Below are 17667 nucleotides of genomic sequence, written 5' to 3' on the forward strand. Positions count from 1 at the left end.
ACTTTTCATTTTCTGATGTCTTCTTTAATTTCCTTCTTTAAAGACTCAAAGTTCTTGTGATACAGGTCTTTCGCTGGTTTGGTTAACATTACCCCAAGGTATTTTATGTTGCTTGTGACAATTGTAAAGGGTGATGTTTCTTTGATTTCTTTCTCAGCCATTTTATCTTCTGTATATAATAGGGCTACTTATTTTCTTGAGTTGCTCTTGTATCCTGCCACTTTGCTTAAGGTATTTATCAGCTGTAGGATTTCCTTTGTAGAGTTTTTTGGGTCACTTATGTAAACTATCATATCATCTCAAAATACCGAAAATTTGTCCTCTTCGTTTCCAGTTTGTATCCCCTTGATCTCCTTTTGTTGTCTTATTGCTCTGGCTCGAACCTCAAGTACAATATTAAATAGGTATGGAGAGAGTGGACAGACTTGTCCTGATTTTATAGTAATCACTTTTTTTTTGGTTTTTACGAGACAGGGTTTCTTTGTATTGTTTTGGAGGCTATCGGTCCAGCCCAGCCTCGAACTCACAGAGATCCGCCTGCCTCTGCCTCCCGAGTGCTGGGATTAAAGGCGTGTGCCACCACCGCCCGGCAGTAATCACTTTTTATGTGATTTGAGTTTTAGTAATGTTTCTTTTATGAACGTGGATGGGGCATAGGTGTTCAGAACTGAAACTCCATCTTGGTGGATTTCTCCTGTGATGAATACGAAATGACTTCCTTTGTCTCTTTTGATTGATTTCAGTTTAAAGTCTAATTTGTTAGGTATTAAGATTGCTACCCCTGCTTGTTCTTCGGTCTATTTGATTGGAAAATCTTTTCCCAACCCTTAACTCTGAGTTAATGTCTGTCTTTCAAGCTGAGGTGTGTTTCTTGTATGCAGCAGAAGGATGGATTCTGTCTTAGAATCCATTCTGTTAGCCTTTGTCTTTTTATCACCCACCTTTTAGAGGTGATGGCTGTTATCGGTATACCTGTACAAATGGTATCCCTGCATAAATAAAAACTGACAATTATACAGCACATGACTCTAGCAAACTGGAACAGTTTTTCAAATATTATAACATAAAACATATAACTGGTATACCATACAACCCCACAGGACAAACAGTGGTTGAGAGATCTAACCATACTTTAAAAGAAATGCTCCATAAACAGCCAGGGGGAATAAGGACCCCCAAACACGTATTACATAATGCTTTATTAATATTACACTTTTTAATGCAAATGAGAAAGGACAAACAGCTGCAGAAAGACACTGGACTACAGAAAAAAATTTCTGAACTAAATCAGCAAAACCAGCATATTCAAGGATGTTATGGCCTCTGTTTGGAAACCAGGATATGTGCTACCTTGGGGAAGAGGTTTTGCCTTTGTTTCCACAGGAGAAGAAAAGCTTTGGATTCCATCAAAATTGATCAAGATTCGATCCGAACAAGAGAAACCTTTGGAGGAGGAAAGATGCCAGCTCCTCCACAAAGTCAGATTCTATGAGGTGTAAGGAGACCTCACAAAAGGAAAGGGAAGTGTTTTGTTTTTGCCTTCACAGGAAAAACCCATCTCCAAACAGCAAGAAGATATTGAATGTGTGGATACCTAAGGAAGGGAGGATGGCTACCCAAAGGACCATCAAACAAAGAAGAATCTAGTGTTTGGTATTAATGTCTAATTCTCTTAACTTTGTCCATATAATATCTGTTTCTTGTTACTTCCTAATACTCTTTTTGTCCCAGTTCACTTAAATCAACACTTAATTTGGAGTTGGATTTGGCTCTTCTCCTCTAAATCCAAGAGCTTCTGTATTATATTAATGAGTCAATTGATGTAAGAGAGAAGAAAAGAAAATCTAGGGACTGTCATCTGTTTATACTAATTTCCCTCACATTTACCATCTTCATTATTGTTGCCTTTCCCGGTATGCATATATACTAAAAGTTGAAATTTCTTTGTTGATATTAGCATTTGAGTTTTTCACAGAAAACAAGGAATTTCCTAACAGCAGTCTTCAAACACTTTGGAAAGAAAATGGGGCTCCACCTCATTGATTACATCTGATCCAACTTGATACATCAGAACTGACAAGTACCACCCTGAAACTAGTTTGGGACTACATCGCTCTACACAACTCCAGACTAATTAACTAATATGGTGCACTTTCTACACTCTGGCCAGAGCCTCGAACAAGAAATTCAATCAATATTAGAACTTCAGTCAAGAACTTCAAACAAGCATCTCCTGTCAAACACAGACTGGGTACAAATGTTGTAGCCAGTCCATTTGAGACTTTCACTAAACTAACATTTTCTTGCTACAGGATACCATGAGGTTATTGTTGTCCCATTTCAGCAGGAAGTAATTCTGAGAATACTATGCCCCCTTTCTCTACCATTTACATTACACCTGTTAGAGTTAGTTTTCAATTATTTAGGGTTGGGATTGGAAGGAGGTGTTCAAACTTGAGCATCTCTTTCAGATAAAGTTAGTGTTTAGATGGGATAGATATAGGTAGATTATAATTTGTTTATCATCTTTTATGTATATATGATTTATATATGTTTGAGACATTTTGTGTATTGACATAATTTAGTTTTGTAAATCATTTCTTTAGAATAAAAGGAGAATTGTAGGGAGAGGTCTATGTACCCATAGTACTGACCACACACATTTGGGTGTGTTCACAGGTACGTAGAATGTACCAGGCATAAAAAGAGCTAGGGGAGGAGACTCTCTTTAGGTTCAGGTTTCAGTCTAGAGAGCAGTGTCTAGACCTTTGGTTTTTTGCTTTCTTGGCTTCTCATGTAAGTGATTTCTCTCTCAATAAAATATCATAGGACATCCCTATTTTGTGTGTCTTAATATTTCTGCATTAGTTAGTGGTTAAAGCAGAGGCCTATAGCTGATCAGTTTGCTCTATGTGCTCACCTCATTATGGGCCATCAATAACAATATTCCCCTTAACAGTCCTGGAGAACTTCACAGAAGTGGAGTTGGAAAGAATGTAAGAGCTGTCAGATGGAGAGAAGTGCTGTGAAATGTTGATTTCTACATATAATATTGCTGTTTCACAATTAATGCAGTTAACTTAACAATATCAAGACAATCAAAATTCCTGTAGGAATGGAAGAAGAGCTCTGTGCCACCCCTGTCAGAGGCGCCACTGGCAGCTAATGGAGGCAGAGTCACTCTCTTTTGTGAACACAGCTGCTGGTATGTTAATTTACCCTGGGGATGTCCACACACCCATGTGCTTATGTGCAACACTAATTTGATTCAGGATTTATTAATGAAGGTAAAAAAAGAAGATATGAGTTTGAAAGAGAAAGGAGGGGCATCTGGGAGGCTTTGGAGGGAATAAAGGGGAGTGTAATTATATTATAATCCCTCAAATAATGAAACAATTTGAATTATTTAAAAGAGGATAAGAAGTTGCATATGAATTGAGTGGGGGCACTATGTGAAGTTAGAGGGAGATAGCCATGGGTAGATATGATCATTATATATGCTATAATGTATGAAAATGTAAAAATATAAAATTATTATATTTATTATTATTTTATTTACTTATTACTATAAAATTCAGAGATTAATTAGAGGTGGATTCTCTACTCTTCTCTACAGACTCCACAATTAGGCTATGACCAGAGAGGCCAGGAGCACAAATGAGTAGTTTAATGGGTCTACACAATCCAACCTTACAGATAACCTTTCTACAATATTCCTAGGAATGTTAGTTCCTTGTTGCTTCTTATTATGCAATAGGATGGATATATTCAACAGATTTATCTCAAGATAATTCATTGCTAAAAATGAAAAAAAAACCAGTCCATATAATTGACGTCTTTATTAACCAGATTTCTGTTACTATAAAAAATAGCTAAGATAATCAACTTATGATGAAAAGGAAATTGTTATTCCTGGAACAGAGTTTTAGAGGTCTCAGTCCATGGTGAGTAGAGGCCATTTATATGGTCTGTGTTGGCAACTCATGGTAAGGATGGGTGGTTGAACAAAGACACTCACCTACTGCCCAGTAAGGAAGATAGACAAAGTTTTGAGTAACATATCTTCTTTATGGTATGCATTGAGTAAATTAAATATCACAAATAGTCTCAGTTTCTACATGTTTCTAACATACCCCACAAGTACCACAATAGGAAAAAGGCCTTTGCCAATAACATGCTAGCATGTCATAAACTTTTTCATTTAGGAAACTTACTTTAATATTATATCAGTTAGGCATTCTTACTATATCAAGTCTTTCAAAACAATAGATGTCTCTAAGAAAGTATTTTCCTGCTTATCTGTCTCTTCAGAGCACCCTTTATCTCATTATTCCTCAGGCTGTAGATGAGGGGGTTCAACATGGGGATGACTACCATGTAGAACACAGACACCACCTTGTTCTGGTCTGTGGAGTAGCTGGACTTTGGCATCACATAGATGAATGTGATGGTGCCATAGTAGAGAGTGACTGCAGTGAGGTGGGAGGTGCAGGTGGAGAAGGCCTTGTGGCGGCCCTCAGTGGAGCGCGTCTTCAGAATAGTGATGAGGATATAGATGTAGGAGATGGCTATGACAAGTACTGTTATCAAAATGATGGAGCCAGCACAAAATGAATCTAGAACTAGGAGGATGCTGTTATCAGAACAGGAGAGTTCAACTAAAGGAGTAAAATCACAGAAAAAGTGATTGACTCTATTTGGCCCACAGAAGAGAAAAGAAAAGAAGGAAAAGGTGAAGAAGGAAGCATTAAGAAAACCACCAATGTAAGATCCTACAAGTAACTGAACACAAACTTGTGTGGACATTTTGGTTGAATAAAGCAATGGGCTACAGATTGCTATAAAGCGATCATAAGCCATGGCAGCCAGAAGGAAACATTCAACTGTCCCAAAGAAAACAGCTGAGCCAAGCTGGATGGCACATCCAAAGTAGGATATGGCATTTCTCTCCACCAGGAAGTTGACAAGCATATTGGGTGTGACAGAAGATGAGTAGCCTATGTCCGCAGAAGCCAAGTGGCTGAGAAAAAAGTACATAGGATGATGGAGCTGGGAAGAGACTCTGATGAGGAGGATGGTGCTGAGGTTCCCAGACACAGTCACCAGGTAGATGCACAGGATAATAATGAAGAGGACGACTCTGAGAACTGGGTCATCTGTCAATCCCAATAAAATGAATTCTGTCACTTTTGTGTGGTTCCCATCCTCCAGGAAAGCCATGGGATGATATAGCTGCTACCATAAATGGGCTGAGGACATTCCAAAAAAAGGATTTATAAATTAGTAATTTCACTTTCTGTAATATACAAACAATGCAATTATGTTGAAAGATGTCCCTCTATAAATTTAAAGTTCTTCAGCACAATCACCTAAAAACTTTCCCTTAAGTAGTATACCTTTTTCTTTATATGTTATGTTGTTTAACCAAGTATACCTTAAAGCAAAATATGAAAATAGAAGATAGGTGAGAATAACAGAAATAAATCCTGGGTATATTAGGAAAGGAGAATGCATAGAGTTTTGTAGGAAATACTCAGAGAGCAGCTAATATTTTAAATGCTTCTTAAAAACAAGCATTAATCTAAGAATTATGCATAGATGCAAATTGGTAATTTACAGCATTGTAATATTTTCATAAATACATTTTTGTTTTCATATAAAATACTACATTTTCATAAAATACTATTTTAATAACATTGAAAGAGTTTCTTTCTTTAAGTCGAATGTGGTACATATCAGTCAAGAAAATCGAAATTAGATTCCCAATTTGTCTGAACCCCCTCTACCAAGCATATACATAATAATAAATCTAAATAATAAAAATTTAGGATTGCTATATACTAAAATTTGATAGAATTCATGTTTTTAAGGTTTTTAACAGACATTATATGAGTTCTCTGCATTAAAATTTTTTATTTACACACCTGGTAGACAGGAATTTTAAATTTTAAATAAAATGATCTATTATAAATTTTTGGTATATTTTAAGAAATAAGTTGGAATATATATTCAGTCACTAAAATACTAGATACCCAACATGTAACTAAAGCAGGCTTATTCATGTCAAATGACTTTCTGCTACAATGCTGTTTTCTAATTGGGCTTTTATAACATGAAATAATGTTGTTTTCAACACATGTGCAGATGCAGATGCATACAATATAGTAAGAGTTTCCAAGCAAAAAGAAGGTTTTTATACACAGCTCTTAACAACTTTTAAATCTTATACTTGAATCCTTAATATCAGTAAATGCCCCAAACTCATCAATTCTTTTAACAGTGACACATTTAGATAATGTTGAAAAATATGACCTGCTGTGTTGTGTGTAGCTAATCAGGGATCTTGGTGCTCTGATTAACATTGCTTCTTCTCATTAAACTAATGGTAGAAATAGAGCAAGCCAGACAAGGTGGCTCATCACCTGCTCTTTTAGCATTGCAACTGTCTGAGTACATAGAAGTTTTTCTAAGATGATAAATGAAAACCTGGCAGTCAGGTTCTTTGCCAAAAGCCAAAGTCCTACCTCTTGAAGTGAGAACTCATTCATCTTTCAGGGAAAAGTCAGAGTTGTGGTGGTTATTTAGTCCTATTTTTCTTTTGCCTCCTTTGGGGATAAATCTCTGAAGACGTTAAAAATTCAAATGTGAATTTTGAAGTGTCATGGAGCATACTTTTCTGTGGTGAATACTGAGTGATTCAATTTACAGAGAAAAAAAACAACTAAGTCTCCAAGATCCTGTCAATTCTCAAGTGGTCAACTCATTATTTTGTTCTCTCTCGATGTTCAAGCATAGCCATGTAGGATTTGTTTCATATTTACTACATCATAATATAACAAATTTTCTTATGAAGAATTAATTCAAAGTTTACTTGAATATTTATGAGAAGTAAACACTGCTAATCTTCAAATATAAAAGCTAAACCTAATTTCATCCATTCAATATCTTTATCACTAAGTATTTTGAATTGTCATCTCTAACATATGCCATCAAGTACCCCAGGGGAGCATGGAGTGGAACTTCATACAAAGTGGAATTTTAAATAACAAAAAGTTTTACACATTTCAACCATTGTATAGGAAGGTAGAGTATGAATGTCTTAAAATTGCATGAAGAATTATAATTTTAAAATGACCTAGATGCCTCCAACAATGGAAATATAGTTAAATTGGCACATCTGAGTGGCTCCCTTGGTGTGGGTAGGTCATGGCAGAACACTAACTCTTCAGCCCAAAGACTCAGTGGCACTTACTTCTCTTGCTAATCCTAATTTCAGAATCCCTTGTAGCCCTGCTATTGCAAGGTTGGGTTGAAAAACACTACAATAATTATAACCAATATTCTTGTCAATATCCCTTTATACAAATAATTATACAAATAGTGAATGTTCACAGTATGTTACAGTAGATGCTTTTATTATTCTCATTTTTCATTAGATAGAAGAGTTCAAATAATTTGTGTACTGTCATTCTGATGCGTATACATCTAACCGTGTATTGATATATACAATCTACAATGAACTAAAAACAAAACTAAACAAACACAAACCAGATAATCCACACTTAATGAATTAAGTAATCTTGAAATAATAAAAATTGTAAACAAGTATGTAAGATAAAGAAAAAATGTGTTCACATGTCTTAGACATTAGGGAAATAGGAATTAAAATGATTTTGGGGGCCGATTATGAAGAAAATAAATGACTACAGATGTTGGAGAGAATGTGGGAAAAGGAATTATTATACACTTCATAGGATTCAATCTCTCTCTCTCTCTCTCTCTCACACACACACACAAAACACATACACAATATTCAAAAATAGAACTACCATATGATCCATTCTTACTACTCTCCAGTATAAACTCAAGGGATTATAAGTGAGAAGGTGACAGAGATATGTGCATGCTCATGTTTATTGTTGAACTCTGCAGAGTAGCCTAAACATGGAGCAGCCCATAGATCAAAAAATTATCAACAGATGAGTGAATTAAGAAAGCATAACATGTATTCACAGAATTTTATTCTTATGTAGAGAAGAAATTAGTTAATGCTTTAGAAAATGGATGGAACTTACTAATATTGTATTTAGTAAGACAAGTCACAAAAACACTGTATTTTCTCCTTTACTTGCAAATATATATACATATATGTATATATTTGATTATTTTTCATGTCACATGAGTATAACATATTAGAATATGTATGTGGAGGGATTTTCCCATTTGTCCACATCCTCTCTAGCATAAACTGTCTTTGGTGTTTTTGATTTTAGCCATTCTGACAGGAGTGAGATGGTATTTCAGAGTTGTTTTGATTTGCAAGTGTATCTCAGCCATTTTAGACTCCTCTGTTGAGAATTCTCTACTTAGCTCTGTACTCCAGTTTTTAATTGGATCCTTTGCTGTTTTGGAGACTTGCTTCTTGAGTTCTTTGTAAATTTTGGAGATCAGCCCTCTGTTATTTGTGGGGTTGGTGAAGATCTTTTCCCATTCTGTGGGTTGCCATTGTGTCATGTTGACTGTGTCCTTTGCATTACAGAAGCTTCTCAGTCTCAGAAGGTCCCATTTATTAATTGCCCACCCTAGTGTCTGTGCTACTGGTGTTATGTTCAGGAAGCATTCTCCTGTACCGATTAGTTCAAAGGTACTGCCCACTTTCTCTTTTAAGAGATTCAGTGTGGCTGGATTTATGTTGAGGTATTGGATCCATTTGGACTTAAGTTTTGTGCATGGTGATCGATATGGATCTATCTGTAGTCTTCTGCATGCCAGCAACCAGTGATGCCAGGACCATTTGTTGAAGCAGCTTTCTTTTTTCCATTGTATAGTTTTAGCTTCTTTGTCAAAGATCAAGTGTTCATAGGTGTGTGGGTTAGTATCAGGGTCTTCAATTCGATTTCAATGGTCTACCTGTCTATTTTTGTGCCAATACCAAGCTGTTTTCATTACTATAGCTCTATTTTAGAGCTTGAAGTCAGGGATGGTGATGCCTCCTGAAGTTCCTTTATTGTACAGGGTTGTTTTGGATATCCTGGGTCTTTTGTTTTCCATATAAAGTTAAGAATTGTTTTTTCAAAGTCTGTGAAGAATTGTCCTGGGATTTTGATAGGGATTGCATTGGATCTTTATATTGCTTTTGGTAAAATTGACATTTTTTTATTATTTATTTTTAAGTTTAAATTTAGATTAGAAACAAGGTTGCTTCACAAGTCAGTTCCAGGTCCCTCTCCCTTTCCCTCCCCTCCTCCCATGCCCTCCCCCCCAACTCCCCCACCCATTATCCCCTCATTTACCCAGGGAGGGTGAGGCCCTCCATGGGGGTGTCCATAGTGTGTCATTTCATCCAGGGCAGGGCCGAGACCATCTCCCCCAAGAGTTCAGGGTGAGAGTGCATCTCACATTGTTGGATGGGAGTCCAAAGTCCATGTGTATACTCTGGATGAATACTGATCTACTGCCCAAGGCTCAATAGATTACCTAGGACTCCTCACTGACACCCCCATTCAGGGGGCCTTGATCAGTAAGATTGACATTTTTACTATGTTGATCACACCTATCCAAGAGCATGGGAGATCTTTCCATTTTCTGGTATCTTCTTTAATTTCCTTCTGTAATCACTCAAAGTTCTTGTCATACATATCTTTCACCTGTTTGGTTAGAGTTACCCCCAAGATATTTTATGTTGTTTGTGGCTATTGTAAAGGATGATGTTTCTCTGATTTCTTTCTCAGCACATTTATTGTCTATATGTAGTAGGGCTACTGATTTTTTTTTGAGTTAATCTTGTATCCTGCCACTTTGCTGAAGGTGTTTATCAGTTGTAGGAGTTCTCTGGTACCATTCTTTGGTTACTTATGTAGACTATCATATCATCAGCAAATAGTGAAAGTTTGACTTCTTCCTTTACAATTTGTATCCCCTTGATCTCCTTTTGTTGTCTTATTGCTCTAGCAAGAACTTCAAGTACAATATTGAAGACATACGGAGAGAGGGGACAACCTTGTCTTGTTTCCGATTTTAGATGAATTGCCTTGAGTTCTCTCCCTTTAGTTTGATGTTAGCTGGTTGTTTGCTGTATATTGCCTTTATTATGTTTTGGTATGTTCCGGTCATCCCTGATCTCTTCAAGACCTTTATCAAAAGGGGTGTTGGATTTTGACAAAGGTTTTTTTCAGCATCTGGGAAGATAATCATGTTGTCTTTCTTTTTTAGATTGTTTGTATGGTGGATTACATTGATGAATTTTCATATGTTGAACCATCCCTGCATTCCTGGGATGAATGGGAACACTCCTCCACTGTTGGTGGGAGTGCCAATTTGTACAGTCCCTTTGGATATCAGTATGGAGATTTCTCAGGAAAATGGAATTCAGCCTACCACAAGATCCAGCAATTCCATTCTTAGGCATATATCCAAAAGATGCAAATTCTTACAATAAGGACATCTGTTCAACTATGTTCATAGCAGCATTGTTTGTCATAGCCAGAACCTGGAAGCAACTGAGATGTCCCTCAACTGAAGAGTGGATAGAGAAAATGTGGTACATTTATACAATGGAGTACTACTCAGCGGAAAAAAAACAATGAAATCTTGAAATTCACAGGAAAATGAGTGGCACTAGAAGAAACCATCCTGAGTGAGGTAACCCAGTCACAAAAAGACAAACATGGTATGTACTCACTCACATATGGATTTTAGACATGTAACAGGGGATTGCCAGCCTACAACCCCACTGTCAAAAAGTCTGGGAAACAGGGAGGATCATAAGAGAGGTATACATGATACCCAAGAGAAGGCGAATGGCACAGGATCTCCTGAGAGTATTGGGAACATGGGGTGAGAGGAGCGGAGAGGAAGCTTGGAGAAAGAGAAGGAGAGAAGAGGCTAGGAGAGGAGGAAATGGGCGAGCAGGAAGGTTGAGTCAAGGGGCCACTATATGTTTGAGAAGAGATCTGGCACTAAGGAGATTTTCAGAGATCTACAAGGATGACACCAACTGGCAAGCTAACCAATAGTAGAGAGGCTACCTCAAATGCCCTCCCCTGATAATGAGATTGATGACTACCTGATAATGAGATTGATGACTAGAGCCTTCATCCAGTGGCTGATTGAATCAGAGGCAGACACCCACAGCTAAACACTGAACTGAACTCCTAGAAACCAGTTGCAGAGAGGGAGGTTTCATGAGCAAAGGAGTCATGACCTGGCTGTTGAAACTCACAGAGGCAGCTGATCTGAACAAGGGGGAGCCCTTGCACCCCAGACTGGTGACTGAGACGGCAGCATGGGATTGACCCAGACTCCCTGAAAGTGGGTGCCAGTGAGGATGCCTCAGCAATCTATGGGGCCTTCGATGGTAGAACAGTATTTAGCCCTGGTGTACAAATGGACTTTGGGAGCCCATTCCACAATGAGGGATGCTTTCTCAGCCTGCACACAAAGGAGAGGGCCTAGGCCCTGCCTGGGACAATATGACAAACTTTGAAGATTCTCCATGGAGGGCCTCATCCTCCCTGGGGAGCAGAGGGAGAATGGGTTGGGGGGTTGAGGGATGGGAGAGTGTGGGGGAGGATGGGAAGGTGAGAGAACTGGGATTGGCATGTCAAGAAAGCTTGTTTCTAATTTAAATAAAATAAAAAATGGGGAAAAGAATATGTATATATGAAAATGTCACAATGAAGCCCATTCTTTTATATATGAACTTAAAAATAATGAAAATATAAACATAGGGGAGAAATACTGAGGCATTCATTGCATTACACACCTGTAATCCCAGCACTCAGGAGGTTGAGGCAATAAGATTATTAATCTAAAGACAGGCTGAGCCACACAGCAACTTTGAGCTTTAAGTGTGACCAGCTTAGGTCACACAATAATACTTTCTCAAATTAAAGGATAATTGACATACGTGTGTGTGTGTGTGTGTGTGTGTGTGTATGTGTGTGTGTGTGTGTGTATTTGTGTGTGTGTATGTGTTTGTATGTATTAGTACCATGCTCTAACCAACTGAGCTAACCAGCCAATAAATGGATTCTTAACATATATATTGCGCATATATATGGGAATGATTCCTGTTGGTAGCCATCAGGAAATGCAAATCAGAACTTCATCTCACCATATTTGAATGACTATTATCGAAATTAAAAATAGTAACAAAGTAAGGGTATGAAGGAAAAGAAATCCTTAATATTCTTGGTAGGAATGTAAGCTTCCATAACCATTACAGAAAACAATTGATGAACTACTGGATGATCTAGCTATAGCACTTCAAGGCATATATCCAAAAGTATAAAAGTCATCATACAAGAGCAACTTTTATAAGTACCTTTATTGTACCACTATCTAGCCAAAATACATCTTCAGCCTAGATACTCATCAGGAGAAGAATGGATAAAGAGGAGATGCTGGACATACACATGGGCTATTATTCTGTCTTTAAAACACTGTGATGTGCAGGAAAAGTGCAACAGGTGGAATCTTTTTTATTTATTTTTCAGTTTAAATTTAGATAAGAAACAAGGTTGCTTCACAAGTCAATTCCAGGTCCCTCTCCCTTTCCCTCCCCTCCTCCCGTGTTCTCCTCTCAACCCCCCAATATCCTCTCATTTCCCCAGGGAGGTTGAGGCCCTCCATGGGGGTGTCCATAGTCTGTCATTTCATCTAGGGCAGGGCCTAGACCCTCCCCGAAGAGTTCAGGGTGAGAGTGCATCTCACATTGTTGGATGGGAGTCCAAAGTCCGTGTGTATACTCGGGATGAATACTGATCTATCTACTGCCCAAGGCTCAATAGATTACCTAGGCCTCCTCACTGACACCCACATTCAGGGGGTCTTGATCAGTCCCATGCTGGATTCCCAGGCATCAGCCTGGGATTCAAGAGTTAACCTTTGTCAGGTCAGCTGTTTCTGGGGGTTAAACCAGCCCAGTCTTAATCCCTTTGGTCATCAGTCCTCCCTTTCTGTTACTGGTTTTCTTGAGTTCAGCTCAGTTAGCCCTGGGAGTCTGCCACTGAATGAAGTTTCTGTTTCCCAGACTCTCTGGCCATGGGATTGTAGGCTGGCACTCCCCAGATCTATGTCTAAAATCCATATATGAGAGAGTACATGCCATGTTTCTCTTTTTGTGACTGCGTTACCTCACTCAGGATGGTTTCTTCTAGTGTCATCCATTTGCCTGCAAATCTCAGGATTCCATTGTTTTTTTTCTGGTGAATAGTACTCCATTGTGTAAATGTACCACGTTTTCTCTATCCACTCTTCGGTTGAGGGGCATCTAGGTTGCTTCCAAGTTCTGGCTAATACAAATAATGCTGCTATTAACATAGTGGAACAGACATCCTTGTTGTATGAATGGGCATCTTTTGGATATATGCCTAAGAGTGGAGTTGCTGGGTCTTGTGGTAGGTTTATTCCCATTTTTCTGATGAATATCCATACTGATTTCCAAAGTGGCTGTGCAACAGGTAGAATCTTAATGATTCAAATATATAATATAAAAGAGCCAATGGTCTCTCTCACATTCAGAAACTATTTTTTTAAAAGTGATCTGAAAATAGCAGAGGGGCTATTAGGGATTGAGGTAGTTTCATCATGAAGGCTATTATTTTTTTCAGTTGATAATCACTTTTGGAAAAGACATGTCGGATGTTTGAGGCACTATCTGTTTAAATTACTATGTACTGCATGCACTGTGTATTTGTACTAGAAGATCACATAATACCCCATAGTCAGGTATGATTTTACTTTTCTGTATTAGTTAAAAATAAATTCAATTTGCATTTTAAAATAAGTGCTTTAAATATTTATATGCTGTGTGTTAGTTTAAAATGAACCAAGTTTAGTTGTATTGTGTGTGTACATGTGTGTGTTTACGGATGTGTTGTGCGTGTGTGTACATTTTTGTAGAACAAAAGGACAACCATGGGAACTGTTTCTAAGGAGCAATCCACTTTGAGGGAAAGGTGTTAGTATCTCTCACTGTCTTGGAACTCACCAAATAGTCTTGGTTGGTTGACCAGTGAACCCCAGGGATCATCCTGATTCTCCCTCCTCAGTGCTAGAACTACAACAGCAGCCATGACATGGTTCTTTTCACAGATGCTAGAGATCAAACTCAGGTTTGTGCATAAAGCCTTTTGTAGTCTGAGCTATCTCCTTACCCTATGTTACATTTTGTTTTAGAATAATGTGTTGACAGTTTTGCTATAAAATATGAAGTTATAAGAATAAATATTGAAAATAAGATGTGATTTATGGTGCCATCAATGGTAAAGAATTTGACACTGAGATAGACATTAAGATGGGCCATTAAGAAGCCATTTACAGGAAAAATAAATGTCAGGGCACTAAGGATATTTGTATGACAGTGAATATTCCCTTTAAGCAATATCTTCTCAATAAAGTTGCTTTATGAGAAATGAAAGACATAGATTATATTATGTATTCCTTCTCTTTCTGTCTAGCTTCTTCTGTTTTCCCAAGCAACAATCTCCTAACACTCATTCCTTCAGCATGTAAATGCAGTAGCAGAAGTCTGAAGTACTTGGCACAGTTCCAAAGTCATAAAATAAATGGTGTTATGCAAGAGGTAAATATGCCTTCACACAATTCAGTGCATCCCAAGATATTTAACAAGTTTATCTTCATCCATTTCCAGATAGTCATAAATAGAAGAAGTCCCTATCACATTTCATGGATTAGAAAACCTTGGGTGGATAGGACATTGAATGAGAGCCCCATAAACACATAATTTCTAGAATCCAAAGCAGTCTCCAGATAATCATCTCCAGTGTCCCCAGGACTCTCATTAAAACCTTGAGTGTTCTAAGCTCCACCCTTAAGGAATGCGTAAGATACCTCCTTAAATTATGAGACTAATCTCTGAGAGTTGTCACAGATAGCCAAGTGGCAAAAGCAGATGCACTGTTGACCTCTGCATTATGAAATGTGCAAAATCTCAGAAAGAACTGCAGAAGGCCACCCCTGAAGTGAAGGATGAAATTCCTCTGATGATCTCAATTCTTTTTGATTTTAAGAGGTTGACTATCCTTCTTGAGAAGGTGAGAGTTTGTGGCTTTTTAAAAAATTTGTTACTTACAGAGAAAATTTATTTGTTTGTTTGTTTCAAAATCAAGAGCCAAAGGCTGTTTATTGCCTGGTAGAAGATATTAGGGGAAATGTGGGCACAGATGACTGGGAAATTAACAGTGTTGCCATTTTCATGATCCTCACAGAGATGAAGCCAAGAAAAGCTCACAGGAAGTGATGGACTCAAAGCAGAGAATGGAATGGGAAAGCCAAATGTAGGACTGGGTAAGGTCCAGAGGGAAAATATCAGTTGTTGCAATATTGTAAGTATCTTGTTGTCCAGTGGCAGCCAAGGATAAGGGAGGATTTAAATGACATCACACTGATACTCTAAGATGGGGGACACATTTTAAAATGAGTCTCTTTTCTACTAGTGATAAAGTTAAGCTTGTTTTAAACACACACACACACACACACACACACACACAAGCACACACTTTTAAAAAATAAAATGGTTTACTCCCAACTTTAAAAAAATAAAGTGGTTTAGAAACCCAAAAGAAATGATTAATACAGGAAGAGAGGTTTAAGAAGCTTTGTCAGGGCAAGTAACATTTGAATGTTCTGTCAGAAAGGGCATTGCAAGTGAGAGCAGCAACACATAAAAGTAGAAGATCAAGAAACAAGTTGCTACAACTGGGAAATCTTGGAACGTTTCTCACATAGGGAAGCCTGACAGTGGGAAATAGGGATGGGTAGGCAAGACCTTGAATCCATGCTCAAAACTTTGCATTTTGGGAAGCTTTACAGTCAAATAGACAAACAGAGGTTCTCCGGACTTCCATTACCTTGCTGTGAATATGCCACACAGGTGCACTAACAACCTGCAGAACAAATATCACTCTGAGCCATGGTTTCTTCATCATAGGGAAGACCACTGCAGTAGCACTTACCTCTTATGGTAGCTGTGAGGATACAGAGTATTGGACAACAGAAATATTCAATAAAAGTTAACTAAGAAACTAGTAAATCACACCATGGGTGTATCTGTGAGGACTTTCCAGAGAGGACTGAATAAAGTGGAGGAACATGACCTGAATGTGTGGGATAACACCACAGGATGGACACACACATGTAAGAGGGACAAAGTAAAGAGAAACTAGAAACCAAGGGCATTCTCTTTCTGTTCCCATGAGGCAAGCAGCCACCTCTTGTATGAGCTCCAATGTCACCATCACTTGAGACCCTAAGCAATGGAATCAGAGAACCATAGATCGAAACTATGATCCAAATAAACAGTCCTCCTTTTTGATGTTCTCTTCAGTATTGAGGTCTCAGTTATGGAAAGACAACTAACACAGACAGTGTGGAAGTGACAGTTTCTACAAAGAAGAGAAGTGCATTGGTAGTAGGTTTGATTTGGAAGTGTGTAGGAATGGGAAACAGAGACTAGAGACTACTGCAAAAATCTAAATGAGTCATAAGGTAAAATCGAGGAGGCCTTTTTAGCTAGGATTCCAGAGACCAGAGAATGTTAAATGAGTAGAAAGCAAATGAATTGAAAATATATAAAACTAATAAAAGATGGAGAAATTGAGCAAAAGCAATACCATATGCAAAATAACAGGATTAGATTACACTTGGAAATCTGTGTATGTCATCTGGTTTGAGTGTAAGGTAGGTAGGAATAGATTAGGAACAAAAACAAGAAACTATTGTTTGTAAACATTGAAATTCATCATGAGTTATTTGTGTTTTCTTCTATCAACAGTGGGTATCCATACACCATTTTGATTAATATACCCTGTCTTTAAAATATAACATCTGGTCACAGCATGATGAATGAAGTGTGTATGTGTGTGTGTGTGTGTGTGTGTGTGTGTGTGTGTGTGTGTGTGAGAGAGAGAGAGAGAGAGAGAGAGAGATTAATGAGCCTTAAAGACGTAATTTCATTTATGAGAAATAGTCAATGCAATTAACAGCAGATCTTGTATTTAAAATACAATATAGAATTTGAAATGCAGAAAGCAACTTGTTGGGTGTAAAGATGATAAAAGTTTAAAGTGCTGTGATTGTAATGTAAAAAATGAATTAATAAAAAGAAAAGAAAATGTTTAAAATGGTCTAATTTTATCTAATGTCTATAAATAACTTTAAAAAATACGGGAGGCATGACGTAGCCAGATTGGCCCTCAAAATTCTGCTTTTGATACTTGGAAGGTGCTGAATCATCATGTTTCAAAGGAAGCCAAAGATATTTTTCCATAAGAGTTAGATTTACAATCACAAAAGGTAACCAGTACTTGAAGGAATTGTAATACAAAGGACATTCTTTTAGAGGTAACTAGGCTGAGGAAGTTTCAGAGAAAAAAATCTGATCTTAAAGATAAACCACAAGAGTTTCAGTGAACATTGCTGGAGAAATTTAATTGTTCAAGGAAGTCCTTTGTGTTAGCCACACCTCTCTCCTAACTTCACATGGCATTCTATAATTCACTTAAGTACCTCACTTCCTCACCAGGCCTTTGCTCATTGGACAGACAATAGCAGGGCACTAGCACATCATATCACATTATAGACATCTGTACATCTGAATCCACACTATGTTTCTTGGGCAATGAAGTGCACATGGTGGGTATA

The 17667-nt window shown here is 37.7% G+C and overlaps 1 protein-coding gene across 1 annotated transcript; it reads right to left on the reverse strand.

The window, feature by feature from the left end:
* Nucleotides 1-4275: 4275 nt before the first annotated feature.
* On the reverse strand, nucleotides 4276-5224 carry LOC121134716 (olfactory receptor 502-like). Its single transcript, XM_040733260.1, has one exon. The coding sequence runs from the start codon at nucleotides 5218-5220 to the stop codon at nucleotides 4276-4278; it is 945 nt and encodes a 314-aa protein (XP_040589194.1). The 5' UTR covers nucleotides 5221-5224.
* Nucleotides 5225-17667: the final 12443 nt, after the last annotated feature.

The sequence above is a fragment of the Mesocricetus auratus genome, unplaced genomic scaffold, assembly GCF_017639785.1.
Source record: "Mesocricetus auratus isolate SY011 unplaced genomic scaffold, BCM_Maur_2.0 Super-Scaffold_4256, whole genome shotgun sequence".
NCBI lineage: Eukaryota > Metazoa > Chordata > Mammalia > Rodentia > Cricetidae > Mesocricetus > Mesocricetus auratus.

Coding starts and splice junctions, on each gene's coding strand:
- LOC121134716 (XM_040733260.1), bottom strand. CDS start 5,220: ATGGCTTTCCTGGAGGATGGGAACCACACAAAAGTGACAGAATTCATT.